The 24,452-nt window shown below is 41.7% G+C and overlaps 1 protein-coding gene across 2 annotated transcripts in view; it reads right to left on the reverse strand.

The window, feature by feature from the left end:
* Window positions 1-24,099, reverse strand: part of TMEM87B (transmembrane protein 87B) — a 52,160-nt gene extending 28,061 nt beyond the window's left edge. The window contains exons 1-8 of one of the 2 annotated variants that reach the window (XM_004770991.3): window positions 23,706-24,099; window positions 19,888-19,948; window positions 11,643-11,734; window positions 9,027-9,164; window positions 7,993-8,046; window positions 6,690-6,780; window positions 4,568-4,629; window positions 4,146-4,329 (exon numbers count right to left, since the gene is read on the reverse strand). In XM_004770991.3, the coding sequence (XP_004771048.1) occupies window positions 4,146-4,329; window positions 4,568-4,629; window positions 6,690-6,780; window positions 7,993-8,046; window positions 9,027-9,164; window positions 11,643-11,734; window positions 19,888-19,948; window positions 23,706-23,864 (841 nt within the window). In that variant the 5' untranslated portion in view covers window positions 23,865-24,099. The remainder of the gene's footprint in view (window positions 1-4,145; window positions 4,330-4,567; window positions 4,630-6,689; window positions 6,781-7,992; window positions 8,047-9,026; window positions 9,165-11,642; window positions 11,735-19,887; window positions 19,949-23,705) is intronic. The other variant, XM_004770990.3, reaches the window with a different exon arrangement.
* Window positions 24,100-24,452: the final 353 nt, after the last annotated feature.

Genomic DNA, 24,452 nt, shown 5'->3' on the forward strand with positions numbered 1-24,452 from the left:
GGTCCTCTAGCGCTTTCTTTTCTCCAAGTTGCCTTTATCATTTATTCACTTATGCTCCTACTGTGTGACTATAATAGGAAAAGAGACACCATGATCAGTGCCCTCATGAGATTATATTCTGGTTAGGACAAGTAAACAGACACAACAAGACAACTCAGCGTGATGAGTGCTACAGGCAACACAGTATCTCCCAGGACTGTGAAGAAGCCAACCTAATCCACACCTGAGGAAGGTACAAGTGGGTTCTCAGAAGAAGTAATATCTAAGTCAGGATTTCAAGGCCTAGTGAAAATTAACTATTTGGGGGAAATAAGGGGGAAAGCAAAATTAAAGGTACATGAAAAGGCACAGAGGAGAAAAGAGGAAGAGTAAGGGGCGCCTGGGTGGCTCAGTGGGTTAAAGCCCCTGCCTTCGGCTCAGGTCATGATCCCAGGGTCCTGGGATCGAGTCCCACATCAGGCTCTCTGCTCAGCAGGGGGCCTGCATCCCTCTCTCTGTCTGCGTCTCTGTCTACTTGTGATCTCTCTCTCTCTGTCAAATAAATCAATAAAATCATAAATAAATAAATTTAAAAAAAAAAAGAGGAAGAGTAAAACATACTGCAAGAATTCAAAGTTCAGGATGTCTACAGCATAGTGCAATGAGGGACGTCAAGAATAAAGGTGGTCAGAGAGGCAGGGATAATCACACAGCGTTTTCAGGCCATGTTATGAGTCTGGATTTTATGCTAAGAGCAGTGAGAAGTCATGACAATTAACAAGGGCATTAAAAAAGGAATTGGTAAACTATAGCCCATAGGCCAAATCTGGCCCTACATCTGCCTTTGTAAATAAAGTTTTATTGGGACATAGCCATGCCCACTTGTTTACATGTTGACTGTGGCTGTTTTTGTGCTACAATGGCAGCTGAATAGTTGAAACAGAGACTGATGGCCCATAAAGTCAAAAATACTTACTATATGGCCTTTGCAAAGGAAGTCTGCTGACTCTTGGAATAAAACTGACCACTGTGTTTTATCAAGATTGCTCTACTTAATGGCTTGGAAAGGAACTGGGTGACAGACAAGGAAAATGCTAAGGAGGCTATTCCAGAAATCTAGGTAAGAGATGATAAGAGCACAGTGCTGGCAGGAAAGACAGAAAAAACAAGACAGACATTCAGAAACCAGTAGTAAATCTACCTACTTATTTTTGTTTTCAGCTCACAATTCTCCAACTTATCCACAAAGAATCATAAGAGACCTTATCAAATGCTTTGCAGACAGATGTGAAACTAGAGGGAAAGGAAGAGGGTGGCAAGAAAATGGCGCCAAGATTGACTGGCTCAGCCAGTCTAGGTTTGGACTACAGTGAGTCAAGGACAAGGGCAGAAAAGGTGCGTTCCTTTTCTGCCATAGAGAGACTGAGAAGTCTGTAAGGCATTCAGAAGAGTTAGCAGGTGACCAGCTACTAGGTCTGCAGCTCAGGACAGACATCAGGCCAGGAGATTAAACTTCAGGAGGAAAACAACAGCTGAGCCCTCCAAGACAGCATGTGGAATGTGAAGAGATCTAGGATGACAAATGGTTAATGGTGGTGTGTTTTCAAATTCCTTCACGAGCCGCTTAGTCTGGACTATTTCCCCCTTGGAGAAAAGCGATTATACAACCTTCCTGGTACAGCTAGACCTGCCAAACAGGAACCTCCAAGTCTTCACTGCTAGTCTTCCTGCTGTTACCAAGGTTGTAGGAGCTAGTGGGAGGCAACCATCCTATAATCGCCCGTGCTGAGTTTACTCTTCATCAGCTTCACCCTTTAAATCCTTTAAAAGTTGCCCATTGGTTCTTCTGTGATTTGTACTTCAACCCCAAGATCAAGGTCATGCCTATTAAGTTTCACCTTTCCATTAGGATACCAAAACTCTTTGATCCTTCAAATACTTCCAGGTGAGAAGGGTCCATCTAAAATTATTATCTCTACCCCCAGTATTAACAACTCTGCCAACATCACACTGTCCACGGAATTTTAGCGTGTATTCTCTGCATATGCATAGGTCTGCAAGGAACATTAAGTGGATCATAAGGAGAAACCAGCAACAAGGTCTAAAACCTATGAGGCAGACATTATTCAAAACCTCCTTCTAACCCAGTGGTTCTCCAACCTGGATGTGCATACTACAATCACATGGGAAGCCTCTCAACAGAACCAATTCATAGGCCTAGGCCAACCACAGCCTCTGGCCCTAAGTATTGTCTTAAAGTTCTTCAGTGATGCTTACGTGCACCTGGGGATGAGAACCATTGCTCCAGACCAGTGCTGTCCAACAGGAGTTTCTGGGATGATGGCAATGTTCTACATCTACGCTGTCCAATAAAGTAATCACGTGTGGCTCTGAGCATCTGAAATGCAGCTAGGACAACTGAGGAAGTGAGCTGCTATTTTAATTTCAAACACCCAGATGTGGTCTATACTGGACAACACGGCTCTACACTGACAAAATGCTGACGGGTAGTTACGTGCACGAACCCTTTACACATGGTCACACAGCCAGTTTTCAGCTCACATTTCTCCACCTTGTCCACAAGAAATCACAGTTGTCAAATACTTTGAAGAAGTCCAGCTATACTAAGTGTAACAGCACAAAGCAAGTCAATGTGACATGACCTATCCTTAAGGTCTCCATGTTGGGTCCAACAATCACTGTTTCCTGTCCCTGCAGTGCTTTTTCCAAAGTCTATCCTTCCAGGATCAGTGCTAAGCAAGACAGCCTGGGTTACAGGCTTCCTTCCCACTTGGCAAGAGGAGAAACAGCAGGAGCCCTGCGGTCTTCTGGCACCTCTCCTTTTCATAGGGCTCCTCAAAGACACCGACAGCAGCCTGTGATTTCTCTTCCAAGGCCTTGTATCATCTCAGAAAGAGAGCTTCAAGTCCCTGAGGATGACAAGTGGCCTCTCATCCCTTCATGTATCTTAGGCTGCCGCTCCTCACTGTACCTTTCCTAGACAAGGCCACACTTTACCTTCCCTAGACAAGAGATGACAACCACTAAAAGCAAAGGAGCTCAACTGCCTTACTAAACGTTCAAGAATGCTCTCCCTGCCAACCATGAGCGGCAGCCTCACCCCTCCTAGTTTGGTTCAGAGCAAACACACACACGCAAACACACACACACACACACAGGTGCGTGTGCACAAACAGCACTAAAACTTTTCATGGTATAATAAGACCTCTAATATGCCTCCCTGGATATTTGTCCCTTCTTTCTTCTCTTGTACACATCCTTTCATTTTGGGACATTATAAATATTCCCCAATATAAAGAAAGCAGCATAATCAACTCCTCTGTACCCAATACTCCGCTTCAATAACTATCCACATTATGCCAAATCCATTTCATCTATACTCCAACTCACTCTTCTTTTTTTCCTGGAGTATTACAAAAGTGAATAGCAGACATAACCACACCCTATGAAAGTCGGGATAAAGATTATTTTAATGGATCACTAAGAAGCACATTCCTGAGAGCTTTCAACCCTTTTGAGCTACCTCCTTTTCCAAAGTTTCGGTGATGCAACTGTACCTTTACTTCTCTGGCCTTTTCGCACGCTACCTTCTAGAAATCTGACGCACACATCGGAGATGCCCAACTCCCTGCCCTCCTTAAGTAAACCGTGCGGGGCCTCCAATGGTCACGTGAGGTTTTCTGTGACAGTGAGGAGACAGAGAACACTAGATGGCTGCAGGCACCATCCATCGCCGCACTACTGATTTTACTCCCTGGGGTCCAATTTTCCTTCTTTTCTTTTGTGGAGGAGACAGGAGAAGAAAGAATATGGGAAAAACACAGAGAAATAATGTTAAAAGGATTAGTAGCACCTAAAGTGCCCCTGTCTGGAACGTTTCCTGTTTTAAGTCAATCACTGGAATAGGAGTTTTCTTCTCCCCAGGAGGAAAGTGAAGGAAAGCAGGGGAACAGGAAACGAGGACAGCTCATCCGCTAGCCTAGATCCGAGCCCCACTCCGACAGTCCCTTCGTGGCTCTCGTCCTCTTCATCTCTAATGCAACTGTTTCCAAACCACTGGACGAAGGAGGCCTCCCACAGTTCTGCTCACAAATGCGAGGGGTTTCCTGGATCGTACTGCATTTACAAAGAGAGTCACAGCTTACTTGATAGCCCAGTGCTGCTGATGTTTTGATATTCAGAATAAAAAACTGCTTTTTCAAGCATTCCCAGGAAAATAACAGCTGCGATCCAGAACTGAATTCTTAATATATCTTTCCAATAACAGGCAGACCACATCAGCCAGAGTACGCCATATAAAATATAAACGATACACATCACCATGTAAAACTGTAGGAAGAAAAGCAATTTAGTCAATTAAAGCTTGTGATCATTTGAAAACGGACACTTCTGCATTCAAGTTATGTAATCTTTTATTTTCCTGTCACTCTGGAATCAGAAATAGAGTGTATGCCAAAGCATTATCTACTAAAGGATACCATCACGAGCTCTTTAAATTGTCAACATTACCAAATTAGGATAAAAAAAATCATTTTTTAAAAAGGAAAAAATGATAAGAAATACTCACAATCATCAGAGGCCAATCTGATGCAGAAATATATCCATGAGGCCCAATCATAGAAAGAGAAACTGGGGAAGATGGGGATAAAGAAAATAAAGAATTAAATGACGTACACATCTTAACATTTTAAATGTAAGCTCATTTCCCAGAAGGCTCTAGGAGCACAAACTGAGCTAACAAATGCTGAATTTTTACTTAGCACACACAAAATGCCAGATAATTACTAGTCACCGGCATGTCAGCTCATCAAGATACCTTTACTTGTATACATGCTGGTATCAAACTGGGCCAAGTCTGATCTTAGGCAGACAGCAGAGCAGTACTGGCCTTTGACCCGCCCCATGATCAGTCACTGACCTCACTGAGGACTTCATCTTCCTTAATGTAACTTGGGATAAAGTACCAGACTCAAGCATCTGGTTGGGGTTGTTGTACAAGACAACAATAATAAGCGGGGTGCCAAACACAGAACCAAACTGTCTCAGTAACTGCTCCAGTTACTAACTGGTGGGGTCTTCAAACTGCCTGCTGGTATCAGGGGAAGAGACACAATACCTAGGGAAGTGAGAGAACACACAGTCTAGGTGCAGAGTGGCCCCAATGTCCCTGGCTCTCTTCTCTGGCCGCTTATGTCATCTCTAGGAAAGGCCCAACTTCCCATTGTTCCAGAGCAGCTACCTCCACCGGCTTCCCCTATCGTATACCAGTTTTCTGCCTCCTCTGAAGCAATACCTGTGTCCGCTCAGTACTTTCTGCCTCCCCACAGGACTGTGCAACTCTTAAAGACAAAGACTATCTTCACCTCTGTGCTCCTAGTGGATGAACTTGAGCAGTTTGCAAATGCCCAGGACCTTCGCATGCTGTGGACTACTACTGGTCCAGCAGACACTCACTCTAGAAAATGACAGCCAAGGGATGCCTGAGTGGTTCAGTTGGTTAAGCATCTGCCTTCAGCTCAGGTCATGATCCCAGGGTCCTAGGATAAGTCCAACATAGGGCTCCCTGCTCAGCAGAGAGCCTGCTTCTTCCTCTACCTGCCTCTCCTCTCGCTTGTGCTTCTCTCTCTCTCTCTCTCTCTCTCTGATAAATAAATAAATAAATAAAATCTTAAAAATGATTTCATAGAAAATGACAGCCGAAGCAATTCTAAGATCTCTGAAAGCATTCATTCTCTTAAAAATTGCCTTTTGTGGGGCGCCTGGGTGGCTCAGTAGGTTAAGCCTCTGCCTTTGGCTCAGGTCATGATCTCAGGGTCCTGGGATCGTGCCCTGCATTGGGCTCTGCTCAGCAGGGAGCCTGCTTCCCCCTCTCTGCCTGCCTCTCTGCCTACTTGTGATCTCTTTCTGCCAAATGGATTAATAAAATCTTCTAAGAAAAAATTTGCCTTTTGTAAGCCCACTCTTGCATTGGGTACTAAGAGAGGAACCATACAGCTTAATGAGACACAGAGGGCCTACCTTGGGGGACAGGGGTGGGCAGGGACCTCACAGACCCACGGAAGCCACAATTGCCAAATAAGCTCCTTCTACTCCTAAGCTATGGAAAGATGCTTTAAAATAAAAATTTTAAACCTCCAATGATAGCCATTTTCATGAGACAGTATAATCTACCTTAAATACAACTAAAATGTTGCCTACCCATTTCTATATTCGAAAATTCTTTTTTAAATCTATAAGGATGAACAATTTTATATCCCACTATGGTTTGAAATTTTAAAAGTTTACCCTAGTTTAAAATTTCCAATTCATTAAAAAATATTACAGTTAAGATAAGTATAAAGTTTTAAAGTTTTAAAATAAACAGATTATTTGTTATTAACAGAAATAATTTTTTAAAAAATTTTATTTATTCATTTGAGAGAGAGACAGAGACAAAGGCAGAAAAAGCACAAGCTGGGGGGAAAGGCAGCAGGAGAAGCAGGCTCCCTGCTGAGCAGAGAGCCCAATGCAGGGCTCGATCCCAGGACCCTGAGACCATGACCTGAGCTGAAAGAAGAGGCTTAACCCACTGAGACACCCACGCATCCCTTGAGCGACATTTTTAACAAAAAAATGTAGATTTGGGCCAACGACAAAAATATAGAATACAGTAAAAGCAGACAGCAAAAATGCATGCAGTTTAACTATACCATTCAAATTCCATCTTGCGTCTGTTTTTTCCGTTTTGATAGAAACAATAAAGATATGAAACCCATCTCTCTGTGTTCTCGCTACAACATCCTGAAACAGGGGGGAAAAATCCTTTATGTTATTTTAAAAAAATTGCTATATAAGCTACAGTTAAGCAACTGCCCACCACATTTTAAAACAACTTTTAGTAATTCAGTTGGGTTACTTTTTACTGTTTTAAAACAACAGAAAGAAATGGTAGACAGTGGAAGGATAGCAGACTGTGGAAGGGTTGCCCCTATACCTGCCCCTCTCAGACCCAAAGCAATGGAGGAAGAAAAAATCTTTTCCTACTGTTCAGGTTTTCCCCTTTTAATATTTTTAAAGGATCTCCTCTGAAAGCTATCATTCTAGGTTTTACTTATTAATACCATTCAAATATTTTTTCTAATATTACACTTCCCATATTTCATTCTAATATAAAGCATTCAGTTGTTAAATGTGGCTGTTTTTAAACTGAACCGGGGGAGTAAGAAGTCAGGTAACATTGTTAGAAAGGCTGTACAGATTCAGTACATAGGTTCAATTACATAAATTCCCTAACATCTATGTTATTAGCCGTCCTGCCAGGAAATGAAATTGCCCCCTGTAATGCCTAGGAATGCTGCAATGTCCCACATAACTGGATCAAACTTCACATTTATCCTTCCAGAATATTCCCTATCCTTCCCTTTCACTTCCTACTCCTCTACCTGCAACAGAGTCTGTGCAGAGCAGAGTTCTGTCCCAGTCACTGCAGAGTGGAACATATTTCCACTCTGAAACCACTCTTTAAGATCACTGAGAAACTTAGAGGCACGGCATCAAAGCAAATGTTTAGCCCTCCCAAAGCCACCTTCAGTCCCTACACTCAACTGCTTCCAAGCCTCTTCACCTCTTGGTCTTTTGACTTTTAGGAATTTCTCCAAATACCAAATTCTCTTTCCTCTGGAGCAACATTCATGGTTTCTATTTCTTTACATCCTTAATGGTGATCAGAACCAGCCCACTGTTATGTTAGGCATTTGAAAGAAAGGTAGCAAAGAAGTTAACCTTAAATTACAACTTCAAAGGAATTTTTAAACAAAGTCAGAAATAAGTAAATACAAAATTCATACAGATACACATAAAAAAATACACTATTTGAAATAATGCTTCTTTTTCTCCCCCTACTTCTAATCACCCTACTGTATATTGCTCTCCAAGTATCTATCCATCACAGATTCTTTTCAGGCTTACCAGAACTTGTAAACATTTGATTTAAAGACAAATAAAATGACTCACTGTTGATCTTTCCTGGTTTGAAACATTTCTGGTATTTGTAATTAGTTCCTTATTCTGGAAAAAAAGAATAAAACAATTCCATTTTATATTGCTGCATTTCTATAGGGAAAACTGCTTTAACAATTAAGAAAAATTGCTTTGAAAAAAGTAAAGAACCAGAAAAAATTAAAAGTAAAAAAGTTTATAGCCCAAACATGAGTAAAAAAAAATCCTGCTTTTGAAAAATTACTGTTTAAATCAGGGTAGTGGTTACCTTTGGTGGAGAAGATATTGCGGGGGAGGTTTAGGGGCTAAAATATTCTATACTTGATCTGGGTCTATACTGATGTGCTCAGGTTCTGAAAATTCATCAAGCCATACACCTCTGCTATGTACACTTTATGTTTTTATTTGTAATAAAATAAATTTAATTAATTTATTTTATAAAATAAAATAATAAATTTATTTTAAATAAAATAAATGTAATTAAATAAATTTATTTAATAAAATAAAAACTTTGTTTTTATTATCACAAATCTTAAAAACACCTTTATTATTTTCACTGAAGACTTGCTTTCAATTTTTCATTTCAGAATTTACAGAGTAAAAATATAAGTTACAATGACCCATAGCCTCACAACCCATGGATGACTGCTGTTAACATTTCAGAATCAAATCTTCCAGGCTGTGAGGAAGTAAGGGAGGAGAGAGTGTTCAAGTAGGTTGGTTGCTGATAAGCCAAGGAAGCTGACAGAGCTTTAGCACTGGAAAGTGTGACTAGGTGTTGTGATGGAATGATGGGGGCAAAGGTCTCACTGGAGTAGATAGAGAGAGAGAATGATGGAGGAAGTGACAGCAGACCACGAAAAAATGACGAAAGGGTTCTTTTTCAAGGGTGTTTCTGTAAAGGGTACAATGAAATGGAATAATGGTGCCAGGATCTTACTTGTTAACACCTAAAGTTAACAAAAGAAGCACCTTTGTTTATCAAAATATTGATAAAATAGAATTTAAGTTAATACTTATAAAGTACATTTGGCAAGACAGATACTCACAGTCAGTGAGGGAAACACCTGCAAGTCACTGTTGCAGTCTAAGTTTTCATATTTTGTTGTCCAACATTCAATGTTCTTGAAATAATGGCCACAAAAGTCTTCATCAACACTAGGATCCTGTTTTTGTGATAGCTCCTCCTACCCAAGGTAAAATTCTATGTTATAATTTATTTCTACACTTCTTATTCAAGAAAATAAGTAAAGCTTAGTATCTAAATGATAGCAAAGATTTATTCAGTTTGGAGCACTTGAAAACATACAGAATACTAAAAAGAAAAATGTTTTGGATATAATTTTAAGTATGACAAGGTAATCATAACATGTTAGCCATTCCAAGGCACTCAGATCCAGTAACACATAATATAAGCATAATCTTAGAGGAAGAAAAGTGACTAAGGTATTACCATAGGAAATGGTATATGAAGAAGTAAAAAATACTTTGACCTGAGGCTACTTTCATTTGATCCCATGTATAAAAGATTTTAGAGAGAAGGAAAACCAGCATTTAACTACTACAAGGAAGGTTAAATCAAAGACAGATGAATAAAACCAGGCTCCTAATGGCAGCTTCCAGTCATCAAGAAAAGGTTAAGTTGGCTTCTACTGGCCAAATAGACAATTTGAGCAAAATAAATTTAAAATCATAATATATTATAACCCATGTAACAAAGCAAAAATCAATGAGTCCATGTTGATGATTGCTCAGTTAAATGACAGGTAAAATAAAAGGAAAAGAGAGAGCTCATCCTGATGGCAGAATATTAACAAAACAAAAGAAAATATGGAATTAGAAAAAATCACCATTCAGCAATCATCAGAGCAATAACTGATTGATCAGGCCAGAATCAAAGGATATTAAAACAAGGATTGATGAAAAATCAGGATATTCAGGATGCCTGGGTGGTTAAATGGCTGCCCTCGGCTCAGGTCATGATCCCAGCATCCTGGGATCGAGTCCCACATTGGGCTCCTTGCTCTGCAGAGAGCCTGCTTCTCCCTTTGCCTCTGCCTGCCTCTCTGCCTGCCTGTACTCTCTCTCTCTGACAAATAAATAAATAAAATCTTTAAAAAAAAAAAAAAACCCAGGATATTCACATACAAATACAAAAGTATTTCTTCACAAATTATTGTTAACAACAAAGAGAAAAGTAGTAACTTTATAGTGGAGAAACCTGGTAGAAACTTCCTTAACCAACTGATCAAAGTTAGCATTACCAAAAATGGGACAAGCCAGTACTAATCTAACCTAAACTAATCATGAGAAAATACCAGAAATATTGGAACCGAAGGATATTTTATAAAAATAAATGGTTGTATACCCCAAATATATCAATGTCAGGAAAAATGAAAAAAACAAAAAACAAAAAAACAAAGCTGCAGCAATGGCAGTGTGATCTTGGACTGGAACTTATATGAGGAAAACAACAAAAAACTGCTAAAAGGGATGTTCAGGGGACACTGTCAAAACTGTAATAAGATCTGTTTATTAGGGAATTCTGAGTGGCTCAGTCGGTTAAGTGTCTACCTTCAGCTTAGGTCATGATCCCAGAGTCCTGGGATCAAGTTCTGTATTTGGCTTCACGCTCGGCAAGGAGACTGCTCCTCCCTCTGCCTGGCACTCCCCCTGCTTGTTCTCATGGTCTCTCTCTCTGACAAATAAATAAATAAAATCATTTTAAAAAAAAAAGATCTATTAGATAATAGTTTTGAATCAATGTTAAATTTCCTTTATTTTTATCACTGTATTCTGTAATCTAAGTGAATATCTTTGTTCTTAGGAAACACATACTGAAGTATTTAGTATGAAGGGGTAAAATATTTGGGGATAAAGTCACAAAGGCACTATTTGAGGAAAATGGTAGCTTTCATCCCAAATGAAAAGATAACACAGATAAAAGTATGGAAACCTATGCATCATTTAAGGTAGGAGCTCACAAGGAAGTAGCGGTAAGCGACCATCAGCACGGTCAAAAGAAACACCTTGCTGAAGGACACAGGAGCCCAGTGGACATCCTCCTCTCATACGCTCCCCCTCCCTTCCCTGGGGGTCTCCTTTTCTCTTCTCACCTCCCTGCGATCTGCTGCTACTCACTCAAGTTACTCAGCCCCCCTAAAGTTCTAGGTGCCCTATAACTAATTTTTTGGATGAAGTAAAAATTTTACATTACTTTCTTAAACTACATTGATTTTTATTTGTAGGGGACCCACAACCCCTTTATTAATGGTTCTTACATGTCTGGTTAAATATTTATTAACATTTTTCATAAGACAAAAGGCAACGAAAAGATGTTTCTTTCCTCAGAAAGCATATACTGTGATACAATTAGAGCATTTCTTGCCCAAGTCCAAAAATAAATCTGTGGCACTTTCAAAACTACAATCTGTATTTCTGGCCTCCTCACCTGATGAGCTAATAAATCTTTATACTCATTTTTCCTTCATAGCTTTTTTTTTTTAAGAAGATTTTATTTATTTGACAGAAAGAGACACAGCACGATAGGGAACACAAGCAGGGGGAGGAAGAGAGGGAGAAGCAGGTTTCCTGCTGAGCAGGGAGCCCCATGCAGGAGCTCCCCTTCATAGTTTTATATACACAAAAATTTGCACTTTACTTACCTCCAGCTTAGAATATTCATTTTGGCAGGTATAATGCTTCAAATGCCACTCTATGGCAAACTTCACAGGCCCAGAACAACTGAATGACTTAACTGTTTAGAAAAAGAAAGTTTCGTTTTACAGTAATCATATATATGCTCCAATATAAGTTTAAGGTTTCGAGAATGCAATTTAAAATAGGCTACTTTAATGAAATAGTAAAATATTACCTAATTTCTCCCAAAGTCACTGCAAAGTGAGATAAATTCATTAAATTAAATTATTTTAGTTAACCAAAAGTTGCTATAATATTATTCATTTAATCGCTATATTAAATCTATAGAGTTAAAAATCAACTGAGTAACAGAATATGCGGTCACTGCTTACTCTAAACTATTCTTGTCACTGACTTACTCAAAAAATACTGAGTGAGCATCCCTCGTGCGTCAGAAAGAGACATAACGGTAAACTAGAACAACTCTAGTCCTTGATGTTAGAGGTACTGGGGAGAGAAGGGTTAACAATTAAATAGGCACCTTTGATAGAATAAGGGTCTGAGAACAGGGGGTCAAGGGAGTCCTGGGCAGGGCACCTAACATAGTCTAGAAGAGCATGAAGAAGGGGTACCAACAGGCTTCCTGGAGGAGGAGGCCTTTAAAGTGAAGAGCAGGAATTAGCTAGGTAATGAGAAGAGGGGAACAGTATGCAAATGTCCATGAACACCACAAAATAGTTGGCTATGGTCAGAACATAGACTGGGGAAAGGGGGAAGAGCTGAAGCCGGGTAAGAGTGCTGGAGAAGGGGCGCATGGGCGACTCAGTCGTGAAGCATTTGCTTTGGCTCAGGTCATGATCTCAGGGTCCTGGGATCAAGCCCCACGTTGGGCTCCATGCTCAGCGGGAGGCCTGCTTCTCTCTCTTCCACTCCCCTTGCTTGTGTTCCCTCTCTGTCAAATAAATAAAATCTTAAAAAAAATTTTTAAAAAGAGTGCTGGAGGAAAATTGTAAGGGGTACTGTACTCTGCTAAGGAGTTTTCCTTTATTTTGAATATTACAAAGCACTACTGTATGTTTCAGGTAGAAGGGTAACATGATTAGAAAGACTGAAAAGGATTAAGTCTAGAATTAGAAAAAGCTCTTTTGGGAGTGTTATCACAACATGGAAGCTGCCTTTCCCTAGAATAGATAATCAGAGAAAGAGAGAGAGAAAAGAAGAAGCCACAGTATCTTTTATAGCCTAGTTTCAGAAGCAATATGCCATTACTTCTGCCATATTCTCTTGGTCAGACCAACCTTAATATAATATGGTAGAGAACTATATAAAGTCATAAAAACCAGGAGGCAGGGATCACTGTGAGCCATCTTGAAGACTGGTAACCAGAGGGAATCCAACCTGAGACTGAGACTGGTAAAACTACTGAGGCAGAACACCTAAGAGTTGGGAGCTGCCTAGAGAAAAAGTAAATGAAATCTGGACAAGGATACCATTGAGCCTGTCTGGTATAGTAGTCAGCCCCTGCATAGGAAGAAGTCCAGTGATTCTCAGAGGTCACTCAGGGCTGGGAACTAGTTGATCTTCCACTAACCAGAGTGGAAATTAATATATATTAAATATACCAAGCATTTGGAGAAATGTAGCAGGGTCATACCTTAGAAGTGGTGCTAAGTTAGCCCTACAGTAAAGCTACTCCAGGTCCACCCTAAAAGAAATTAAACATAAAATTGGAAAGGATCAAACTGACCCAAAAGAAACTTAGTTGTCTGCCAGAAAAAAGTTGTTAAAGGAGTACAACACCTCAGCACTTAAGAATGTAACATTCAGGGGCGCCTGGGTGGCTCAGTGGGTTAAGCCTCTGCCTTTGGCTAGAGTCATAATCCCAGGGTCCTGGGATCGAGCCCCACATCGGGTTCTCTGCTCAGCAGGGAGCCTGCTTCCCTTCCTCTATCTTTGCCTGCCTCTCTGCCTACTTGTGATCTCTATCAAATAAATAAATAAAATCTTAAAAAAAAAAAAAAGAATGTAACATTCATGGGTCGCCTGAATGGCTCAGACAGTTAAGCACCTGTCTTGGTCACAATCCAGATTCCTGGGATCAAGCCCCTCCTCAGGCTCCCTGCTCAGTGGGGTGTCTGCTTCTCTCTCTCCCGCTGCCCCTCCCCCGATTGTACTCTCTCACTCTCTCAAAAAAAATCTAAAAAAAAAAGAAAAAAAAGAATGTAACATTCATGACATCCACCATCCAAATAAAAATCAGATATAAAAAGCAGAAAAATCTGATTCATAATCATGATAGATTAGTCATTATGATAAAGATGGAAATGACAAAGATGGTTAGCAGAGAAGAATATTAAAACAGCTGTTACAAATATTTTCCATATGCTCAACAACATAAAGGAAAATATGAAAAATACTGAGGAGGGAAAGAAGATATTTGAAAAAAAGGAACGAAACTTCTAGAAATTAAAAAAAATACAGTATTCAAGTAAAAAATTCACTGTATAAGATTAATAGAGATTAAATGAGATTAAATACTAGACAAGAAAGATCACTGAACTTGAAGACAAAGCAATAGAAAAATCCAAAATGAAGCACAGAAAGAGACTAAAAAAAATTAACAAAGCCTCAGTGACCTATAAAACAATATCAAGCAGCCTAACATAAGGGTAAATGGAGTCCCAGAAGGGAAGGACAGAGAGGTGGAGACAGTGTCTAAATTCATGAAAGAGAAGAGATTTTTTTTCAGTGCAGACACACTGTTGTTCCAGCATCATTTACTGAAAAGACTAACTTCTTTCTAAAGAATTAACCTTGGCACCTTTACTGAAAGTCAATTGAGTTTACATATGTGGGTGTATTTCTGGGCTCTCTGATCTGTTTCACTGTTCTATATGTTCTACCTTTATACTAATACCACACTGTTAGGATTACAGGATTATATACATTCTGCAATCAAATAGAAGTCTTTAAACTTTGTTCTTTTTTTTTTAATTTTTTATTTTTTATAAACATATTTTTATCCCCAGGGGTACAGGTTTGTGAATCGCCAGGTTTACACACTTCACAGCACTCACCAAAATACATACCCTCCCCAATGTCCATAATCCCACCCCCCTTCTCCCAAGCCCCCTCTCCCCAGCAACCCTCAGTTTGTTTTGTGAGATTAAGAGTCACTTATGGTTTGTCTCCCTCCCAATCCCATCTTGTTTCATTTATTCTTCTAACTTTGTTCTTTTTTAAAATTGCCTTGACTATTCTAGGTTTTTTTGTATTTGCATATAAATTTTAGAAACCACTAGTTAATTTCTACATTAAAGTCAGATTAGATTCTGATTGAGATTTATTGAATTTATAGAAAATCTGGGGAAAACTGACATTATGTTAGTTATAGATTTTTCATAGATGCCTTTACCAGCTTGAGGAAGTCTTTTATTTCTAGTTTTAGAATTCTAAGAGTTTTTTTTTGTTTGTTTGTTTTTTGTTTTTGTTTTTGTAGAATTCTAAGAGTTTTTATCATGAATGGGTGTTACCTTTTTTCAAATACTTTTCTGTACATATTGAGATGATTATATAGCGTATTCCTTTTATTCTGTTTATATGGTGAATTACACTGAGAAATTTTCGGCAGTGACTCCACAAGACTGCATCCTGAATGGGGTAGCAAAAGAGGGGTCACCTAAGAGAAAGCCAGATACATATACAAGGGACTAATTCTTAGCTTTGCAAGCACTAAAATCTGGTTCTGTGAGAACACAGAGACTTGGCCTCACCCCTTCACCACACCATCAATGTAGATGTATAATCTAGAAAGCCCAAATACTCACTTAAAATGAATAGTAACTGTAAAGTGGTTGTATAATGATTGATTAACTCTCTCCCTTCAGCATACTTTCCTGCATATCGGAAGTTGCTGAAAGTTGATTGATGAGCAGACCACCAGAACGAGATGGCTCAGGATGCTGCACCTACACCTGCCAGTGACCTCTCATACCTACAGTCACAGTTCAAGAAGACTTCTCTCCCGTTGGTGCTGCTAGACCTCTGTTTTAACCTGACTTAACACTTGTATTTTCTTATGCTTTTGCTTCTAACTCCCTTCTGCTGCCTCACTCTTTCTTTAGATATGTTAATACCACCAACTTGAGTGTGGTCTACTCTTAGCCGATCACAAACATTACCTATTGATTTTTTTTGGGGGGGGGGTTCCTTTTTTAAATTTAAATTCAATTAATTAACATATAGTGTAATATTAGTTTCAAAGGTAGAGTTCAGTGATTGATCAGTTGCATAGAACACCCAGTGCTCATTACATTACATGTCCTCTTTAATGCCCATCAGTAGCTACCCCATCCTCCCACCCACACCCCTTCAGCAATTCTCACTTTGTTTCCTATGCTTATGCGGGGTGCCTGGGTGGCTCAGTTGGTTAAGCGTCTGCCTTCTGCTCAGGTCATGATCCCACGGTCCTAGGATCAAGCCCTGCATCAGCTCCCTGCTCAGCAGGAAGCATGCTTCGCCCTCTACCACTCCCCTGCTGTGTTCCCTCTTTTGCTGTCGGTCAAATAAATAAATACAAATCTTAAAAAAAAAGTCTCTTGGGCGCCTGGGTGGCTCAGTGGGTTAAGCCACTGCCTTCGGCTCAGGTCATGATCTCAGGGTCCTGGGATCGAGTCCCGCATCGGGCTCTCTGCTCTGCAGGGAGCCTGCTTCCTCCTCTCTCTCTCTCTGCCTGCCTCTCTGCCTACTTGTGATCTCTCTCTGTCAAATAAATAAATAAAATCCTTAAAAAAAAAAAAAAAAGTCTCTTATGGTTTGTCTCCCTCTGATTTCATCTTGTTTTATTTTTTCCCAGGTTTCTTTCTTTTACTAACCAGAATCATGCTGTATGTATTGTTCTTTGATGTGCTTACTGCAGATGTTCTCAGCCTAGCACACTCCTTTTTTTTAAGATTTTATTTATTTATTTGAGAGAGAGAGCATGAGAGCGGAGAAGGTCAGAAGGAGAAGCAGACTCCCCATGGAGCTGGGAGACCGATGCAGGCCTTTATCCTGGGATTTCAGGAATATGACCTAAGCCAAAGGCGTTGCTTAACCAACTGAGCTACCCACCCAGGTGCATTAGCACACTCCTTTTATCCATTACATATTCCACATAAATAGTGTCAATGTTTGGGTTGCTTCCTTATGCTGTTATAATTATGCCCATTTTTGTGGAATTTGAGGGGAAATTTAAGGGGAAAAGTGCCAGTTTGAGCCCTTGGCAATCTGAGGTGAAGCCATATTGACTTGGCATTGAGTTAGTGGCAGGCCGTGCATACTCACTTGGGCAGGGGAATGGCTGGACTGTGAATTTGGGACCCACAAGCCGATGGGATGTGTGACAGGGGCATGGCTGGTTTCGCTTTTAACTTTTGTTTTTCCAGGAAACTCTATCTCTCCTTCTATCCTAAATGAATGTCTTGCTGGATAGAGTATTCTTGGCTTTAGATTTTTTTTTCCTTTTAGCACTTGGAATTTATCAGGCCATTCCCTTCCGGCCTGCAAAGTTTCTGCTGAAAAACTCATTGATAGCTATATGAGGTTTCCCTTGCATGTCACCACTTTCCTTTCTCTTGCTGCTTTTAAAATTCTCTCTTTATCACTACTTTTGGCCATCTTATTTACTTTGTATCTTGGTGGAGACCTCTTCAGGCTGGTTTTGTTGGGGGCTCTCTGTACCTCCTGGATCTGGATTTCTCTTTCCTTCCCCAGATTCTATAAGTTTTCAGCTATTATTTCTTCAGACAAATCTTTTGCCCCCTTTCCTCACTCTTCTCCTTCTGGAATCCCAATCATATGACTGTTATGCTTCACAGTGTCGCTGAGTTCCCTGGGTCTATTCTCATTTTTCATATGTTTCTCCCCTCTCATTGGCTCAGCCTGATTACTTTCCATTACTCTGACCTCCAGGTGGCTGATCCATTCTTCTAATTCCTCTTGTTTGCTATTTATTCCACATGGTCTATTTTTTATTTCCATTTAGTGAATCCAATAACTTTAATTAGTTCTTTTTATATCTCCTATCTCTTTGTAGAGGGTTTCATGGAGGTTCTGAACTTCTTTCTCAATTCTAGCAAGTATCTTTATGACCATTACTTTAAATTCACTGTCAGACATATTACTTATCTCCATTTTGTTCAGGTCTCTTGCTCTGATTTTGTTCTGCTCTTTCATTTGGGACACAGTCCTCTGTCTCATTTTGCCTACTGTTTCCCTGTGTTGGAAAGTCATCTACAATCTCCCACATTTGAAATTAGTGGCTTTATGAAAAAATGTCCTGCAGTGCAATGTCTCCTTTTTACCAGAAAACGGTGCTTCAGGGGTGGTGTCTCCTATGTGTGTTGCTACAGGGGTGTCCTACTGTTGTGGTGGAGCTGTTTTTGCCTTCAGTCCAGCCTGCAAAGGCTCTCTGCCTGTTGTGGGCAGAGTCTGGTGCCTATGTTGTTAGTTGGCTGCCTTGGGCTTGAGTTGAGTCAGATCAGATGTTTATAGGAGATGAAGTAGGACTAACTTCGGGCACTTTCCCTGTATACCTGAGAAGCTTTTGTTGGTGGGTGGGGCCTGCAGTCAGACCGGCTTGCCTGCCCCCGGCCCACTGCTGGGGTTACAGTCAGACTGGTGTGTGGTTATCTTCCCCTCTCCCTGGAACAGAACTCACTTTGGAGTGATGCTGGCCCTTGTCTGGGCTGTGCGCATACTGCCAGGCTTGTGGCACTGCTTTGATGGCATCTTGCCAAAGGCTATCAGAGTGGGTGGATTTGCTTCGCTGTGGCCTCTTATCTATGTTAGAGTCTGTTCTGCTAGTTTTCCAATTGCTTTCTGGATTATTTATGCCGATGTGGGGGTTTTCTAGGTGGCCATGCAATAAGAGGTGAACCCAGCATCCTCCTACTCTGCCATCTCCCCAGCAGCCTCTATGTACTGATTTTTTAAATCAAATTATGTTTCATTGGTACATATCCTTCCCCCCACCATTTAACTTTTTTGTCTGCACCTTCTAGCAATAATTGCGCCTCAGATAAACCTTATTGACTACGATACTGCTACTGCACAAAGCTTGTCTGTATCTTCTAAACCTTACTTGTCTAGGCACTGAGATTTGAATTCATTAAAGCAAATGGATGCCCCATTTTTTTCATCACCTACCTCTGACTTCAGTTTCCTCTTACTAAGTTAATATCACCACTGATGATCTATGATACCAATGAGCTGCTCTGAACTACTTCTGCTTTCTAGTTCATGGCTGGCCAACTTCCCTCAGCAAAGACCCACATATGACAGAATCACCCAACAAATGATCTGTGAATGCATGAATACGGTGTGACAAAAAAAAGGAGCATGGCTTTGGATTCCCAGGAAGCCAATTAACTCTACCCAACAAAAAACTACTCCTTATCCAAAACTTTGACTCTAGCAACCGAATTACCTAGTCAAGTTACTGGAAACACTAAGAGAAGTTAGACTATAGTGAACAAGATTTGCTGTAAACCCCTTAAAAATATTAAAAACCTCAAAATCTATGACTTGATAGTTCTTTTTTTTTTTTTAAAGATTTTATTTATTTATTTGGCAGACAGAGATCACCAGCAGGCAGAGAGACAGGCAGAGAGAGAGGGGAAAGCAGGCTCCCCGCCGAGCAGAGAGCCCGATGCGGGGCTCAATCCCAGGACTCCAGGATCACGACCCGAGCCGAAAGCAGAGGTTTCAACCCACTGAGCCACCCAGGCGCCCCTATGACTTGATAGTTCTTACACATCAGTACTTAAAATCCTAATTAAAATGTTAGTGTCTAGTAATTTTTATTCTATTCTATGACCATGCATATATTTACAAAAGTTTCAGGGACAAAGGCTTTACCACAATCATAACATTTCATATATTCATAAAAGGAATTTATCTAGTTTTAAAAGTTGGGATTCACAGTAAAATCTCACAGAAGTGAAATACTTTTTTTTGCTGAAGCCTACCTTATTATACTTTAATTATAAATTTTAATTAATGATTCATATTACATTTTTTGAGACAGGGTCAGAAAAATCCATTCTTGAAAATAACCAAGACTTGATCGAAACAAAAGAAACACTGAACATGTTAGAACCACCTAAAAACAAAACATCTGCATAGCTTAAAATATGTTATATTAGTTTTATTAATATATCAGCTTATATATTACATGATGTTATTCATTTATATACTATTGTTAGTATTATATTAGCTTATGGTACTTACCAGAAAACCTGATTTCAGTAGAGTTAAACATAGTTTTTCTAAATATCAAAGGTCCTGATTTCTAAAATGAAACACAAGAAAATACAGAAAGATTTAGTTAAAAATTTTTTTTCTCTATTTAGTAGTACTGTTTTACCTTTGAAAATATACACTTCTGATTCTAGCACTCCCGTGACCAGAGTGATTATTTCTTAAAAATGTAAATCTGGTCCCATCAACCACTTGCTTAAAGTCTTGTCCCACGGGTCTACTCTCTAAGAGGCTCTGGAATGCCCTTGTTTCAAGTGCCTCAGCTGGAGAAAGCCAACACACAGGAGGTAAGGGCTGCTGCCCTGTACCATTACTGCTGCTCAGGAAGGAGACCTATCTGTGCATCTTCAGTTGCTTTCTCGGCATCTATTCAAATGTACTTTCAGTAAAACAACCATTCCTGTTCCTAAATTGTTATGGTTTCCCAATGTGTGCTTATAACAAACCAATTCTTACTGCTGCTCACAGATCCCTGCATGATCAAGGCCTGCCCACCTCTCAGCACCTTTCTCTCAGTGCTTTGAGAGCAGGAGTATCCTGCTCCTTCTGGCTCTCAGGACCTTAGTAGTCAAGCTGAAAACTTACTTAAGAGCCCTTCCCTGTCACTCTTTGTCCACCTTGTTAAAGACTTCTGAAGTTTCTCAGGCCAGTTCAAGACCCCCTTCCTAAGGAAGTCTTCCACCAGGCACCACATCAGGCCAGAACTCCCTTACACAGTCTCTAGGACCCATCCTTCAAGACCCTTGCCACAATTAAAATGAAATAATCCATAACTTAGTTATTTAATATCTACCCTAAGCAAGAATGAAAACACTGTGAGAAGGGATTGTGTTCAGTGAACAAGTAGTTAGGAATGAAAACCCCAGATGATAGGCAGCTCTTTCTTGATAAACTTCCACCCCAACATTTTCAACAATAACAATCCCCTAGCCCAGACCCCCTCCTCTGAGCCCCAGATCCACATACCCAACTGCCTCAAGGTCATGTCCACCCTAGTGGAGACTTTCCACACTAACCTGTCCTAAAGCAGACACATTCCTCTCTGTTCCTCTCTAACTCTTTCTACACTACCCATGTTGGTTGCAGGTGATACCATCTTCAGTCACTCCAGCCTTGACTCATTCTAGCTGCTTAGCTCCATCACCCAATCCCCAAGGCATGTCTACTTTATCTTGCAAAAGTTCTTTTTATCTATCCCTGCCACCACTGCACCAATTCAGGCTCTCACCATTGTCTGCCTCCTGCTCTGCAATAACCTAACTGGTAATTCTGCCACCAGATCTGAGTCTATAATTTATGCTTAGATAGCAGCCATAGTGATTGGTACTTATGCCTAAAATCCTCCAGTGGCTCTTCTTCGTTCACACCCAAAATCTGTTATTGGTGGCCTAAGGAAACCTATAAATGGGGTCTGTTTGGCCCACATTGGAACTTTTAAAAATGTTTTGGATTAGATGACATGATAAAAATATGGATTCTGGTTTTCCCTTAAAAAAAAAAAAAGAAAAAAAAAAAAAGAGGAGCCTTGGCAATTCTGTGTCTACATTGCCATATAAGATCCACTAGCTGAATGGCAGCTGACCTCTTCAGAAGGAGCACATAATCGACAGGCCACAACTCTCCCAGCATCCCCTGACTCTAGTTCACTTTACTCAGTGACATCACTGGCCTCAGACCCTAGGAGTCCTGGAGTTTAGACCCACGGCAATAGGTTTAGGGCTAAGCTGTGGGAGGCTTAGAGTAGCCTAAGTCCCCTTTAACACTCCAACCAGAACCTCATTCAGCAGAAACACTAAGAATTTCCTGCATTGCTACATTGCTACTTTTCTACTCCCTCCTTCTCCTTCATCCAGGTAACACCCACTCATCTTTAAAGACACAACCAGACATCAAGTCTAGGAAGTGGAGTTAGGCAACACTCCCCCCCATGCCGCCCCCAGTGCTCCACTAATATTCCAAGAATGCTGCCATGTATATAACTACTCGTGAATCTGTTGTCTCTACTACTATAGGAGCTTCTTGAGAGAAGAAACTGTTGTTTAAATTCATCTTTGCAACAGCAATGGCCAGTCTAGTACACTGTGCACAGCAGATGATCAAACTATTTGTTGGCTTTACAATAGAAAGAAGCACTTCTTAATACATTTGCAATACAAATAAATGAGAGCCTCCCTCTCCTTTCTTATTTTTTTTTTTTAAAAAGATTTTATTTATTTATTTGACAGACAGAGATCACAAGTAGGCAGAGAGGCAGGCAGAAGGAAAGGAATGGAAGCAGGCTCCCTGCTGGGCAGAGAGCCCCATGTGGGGCTCGATCCCAGGACCCTGGGATCATAACCTGAGCCAAAGGCAGAGGCTATAACCCACTGAGCCTTTCTTTTCTTAAGGACAAATTCTAACAGCTTGAAATGGAGTGGGGGGGAAATCAGTGTATTCTCCACAAAGAAGAGATTGATGGACTGCTACTGATCTGATAAAGGACCCAAGGAAAAATTTACCTTCCTAAAGCAGAAAGTAAAGTCATTTTTTCTTCAGGGCCATTGGAGTTTCACCACCCAAAGTATAGCTGGCAAAGAGTTTTGCAGATAATGATCAAGTAGTTTAAGAATCTGTGCACGGCTCGTTCACTCCCAGTATTGTTTACTCTAAGTTTATGATATTGTCATTCGCTAAAGCGCCATGAAACCACAAATGTGGTTCTCTGAATTTTGCTTTTTACTGTTCAGAGAAATTCAATAATAGAGATGTGCACGCTCTGTCACTGACACGTATAATGGGACGCCAACCCAGAATAATCCTCAAAGAAATGGTAGCACCTGGTACTAATTTTTTCTGTTTGAGTAAATAAAAATGTAAGTTTTGCCTTTAAGGCTCAAACAGCATTTCCAATGCATGTGGAAAATAGTCATCTTAAAACAGAGCTGGCTGAATCAGCTGACTAGAAAAGCAAGGGATAAGGCCTCTTCCCGATTTCCTGTCCCTCTTCAGCAAGGCTTTCCAAAATTCTACTCCTGCGTCCTTCCTACATCATCTCATGTGACTCCTGGATACCAAGTTCTCAAATGGCCTGTCCTGGAAAGGAAGTTTCCATACACTCATGCCTCCAGACTAGCCTTTCAAGCCCTCCTTAATCATCCATCCCTCCGCATCTCCACACACACATTCCCAGAACTATGATAGGAGCCCTAGAGAAATTCAGGAACCCTAGAAGAGCGAAAAAGGGGTGGGGTGGCTGCTCCATGTTTCCTCCTTATTTAAAGAAACAAACAAACAAACAAAAAACAAAAGCGGCACACAGGCTTTTAAGTTTATGCTGAGTGAAGCCTGGGAAAGTCCTGTCTAGAGTGGCCTCACGGGTGTGTCTCTGCGGCTGCACCCGGGCCCGAGGTGGGGTCAAACGGCAAAGAGGCGGGCCTGAGCGAGTGCCAAGGGATCTGGGGGCTCGGGTCTGAATAAACGAGAACCTGGGCGAGCCAGAACGCGTCAGAGCCCAACAGGCGCCAGGACTTCGGGAAGGCGATCCTTAGGTACAGTTCCAGCGCTCAGAAGGGAGAGCCGTCCTCATGCACAGGATTCCCCACAGCCTAGGTCGGGCCGGAGAAGGGGGCTCTCCCGGTCCATAACGGACGAAAAACTCAGGGGCCGTATGACCAAGCCGGAGCAGGCCGGGTACAAACCAGATGAACAAGTCCCCGGTCCGGGGGCCCGGGCCCGGGGGTCGCAGCGAGCTCCGAGAGGACCGGTAGGGCCCGAGACGCGCCACGCCTCGGTCTCCACGCTCCACTTACGTCGTTGACCGTCGCTGCCCAGAGCCCGGGCTCCGGGACGGCGCCCACAGCCGCCGGCGCCCAGCACAGGAGGTAGAGGGCGACGCGAAGCAGCGGGGCCCCGACAAGAAAGCGGCATCCGGCCTGGAGCCGGGCTCCGATGCGGCAGGCGGCGGCCATCTTGACACGGAAGCCGCACCTGGCGCTCCGAGACGCCCGCCACGCCCCGGGTCCGCACCTGGTGAGCTCCGCCCCCAGGAGGCGGGCTCGGGTCGGGTGGTGTGTCTCTAACTGGGAGGTGGACGAGGGGGTTTGGGCTTGGGCGAGGAGGCGCGGTTCGGGCCCGCGAAGCTGGGCTGAGGCCCGGGCGCAGGCGTGGAGCTAAAGAAACTAGAGCAAGGCTAGGAGGGGTGGGCGGGTCAGGAGTGGAGGCGGGCCTCGGGGCCGGACCGGAGTGGGGAAGCGGGGCTAGACTTGGGGGCGGGGCCGGGCTGGGAGGCGGGACTAAGGGGAGGGCCTGAGTGTGGAGGCGGGCCGCGGGAATAGGCGGGGTGTGGGCGGGACCATACTGGGGTCGGAGCGGGCTGGGAGGCAGGGCCAGCCTGAAGTCGAAAATTCAGGTCCTAGATTTAACTGTGGTTGTGGTCCGAGCTTAGTGGAGAGTATGGGATGGTTTCATGTCAAACTTCTGCTCTTTGTGTCTCAGTTTCTTGCATCCTCTGCACGTGCTCCTACCCCAGTCCTCTCAGCTCAAGGGAAACAAACTGT

Source organism: Mustela putorius, unplaced genomic scaffold (genome assembly GCF_011764305.1).
Source record: "Mustela putorius furo isolate JIRA1106 unplaced genomic scaffold, ASM1176430v1.1 tig00000281_pilon_pilon_pilon, whole genome shotgun sequence".
NCBI classification, from domain to species: Eukaryota; Metazoa; Chordata; class Mammalia; order Carnivora; family Mustelidae; genus Mustela; species Mustela putorius.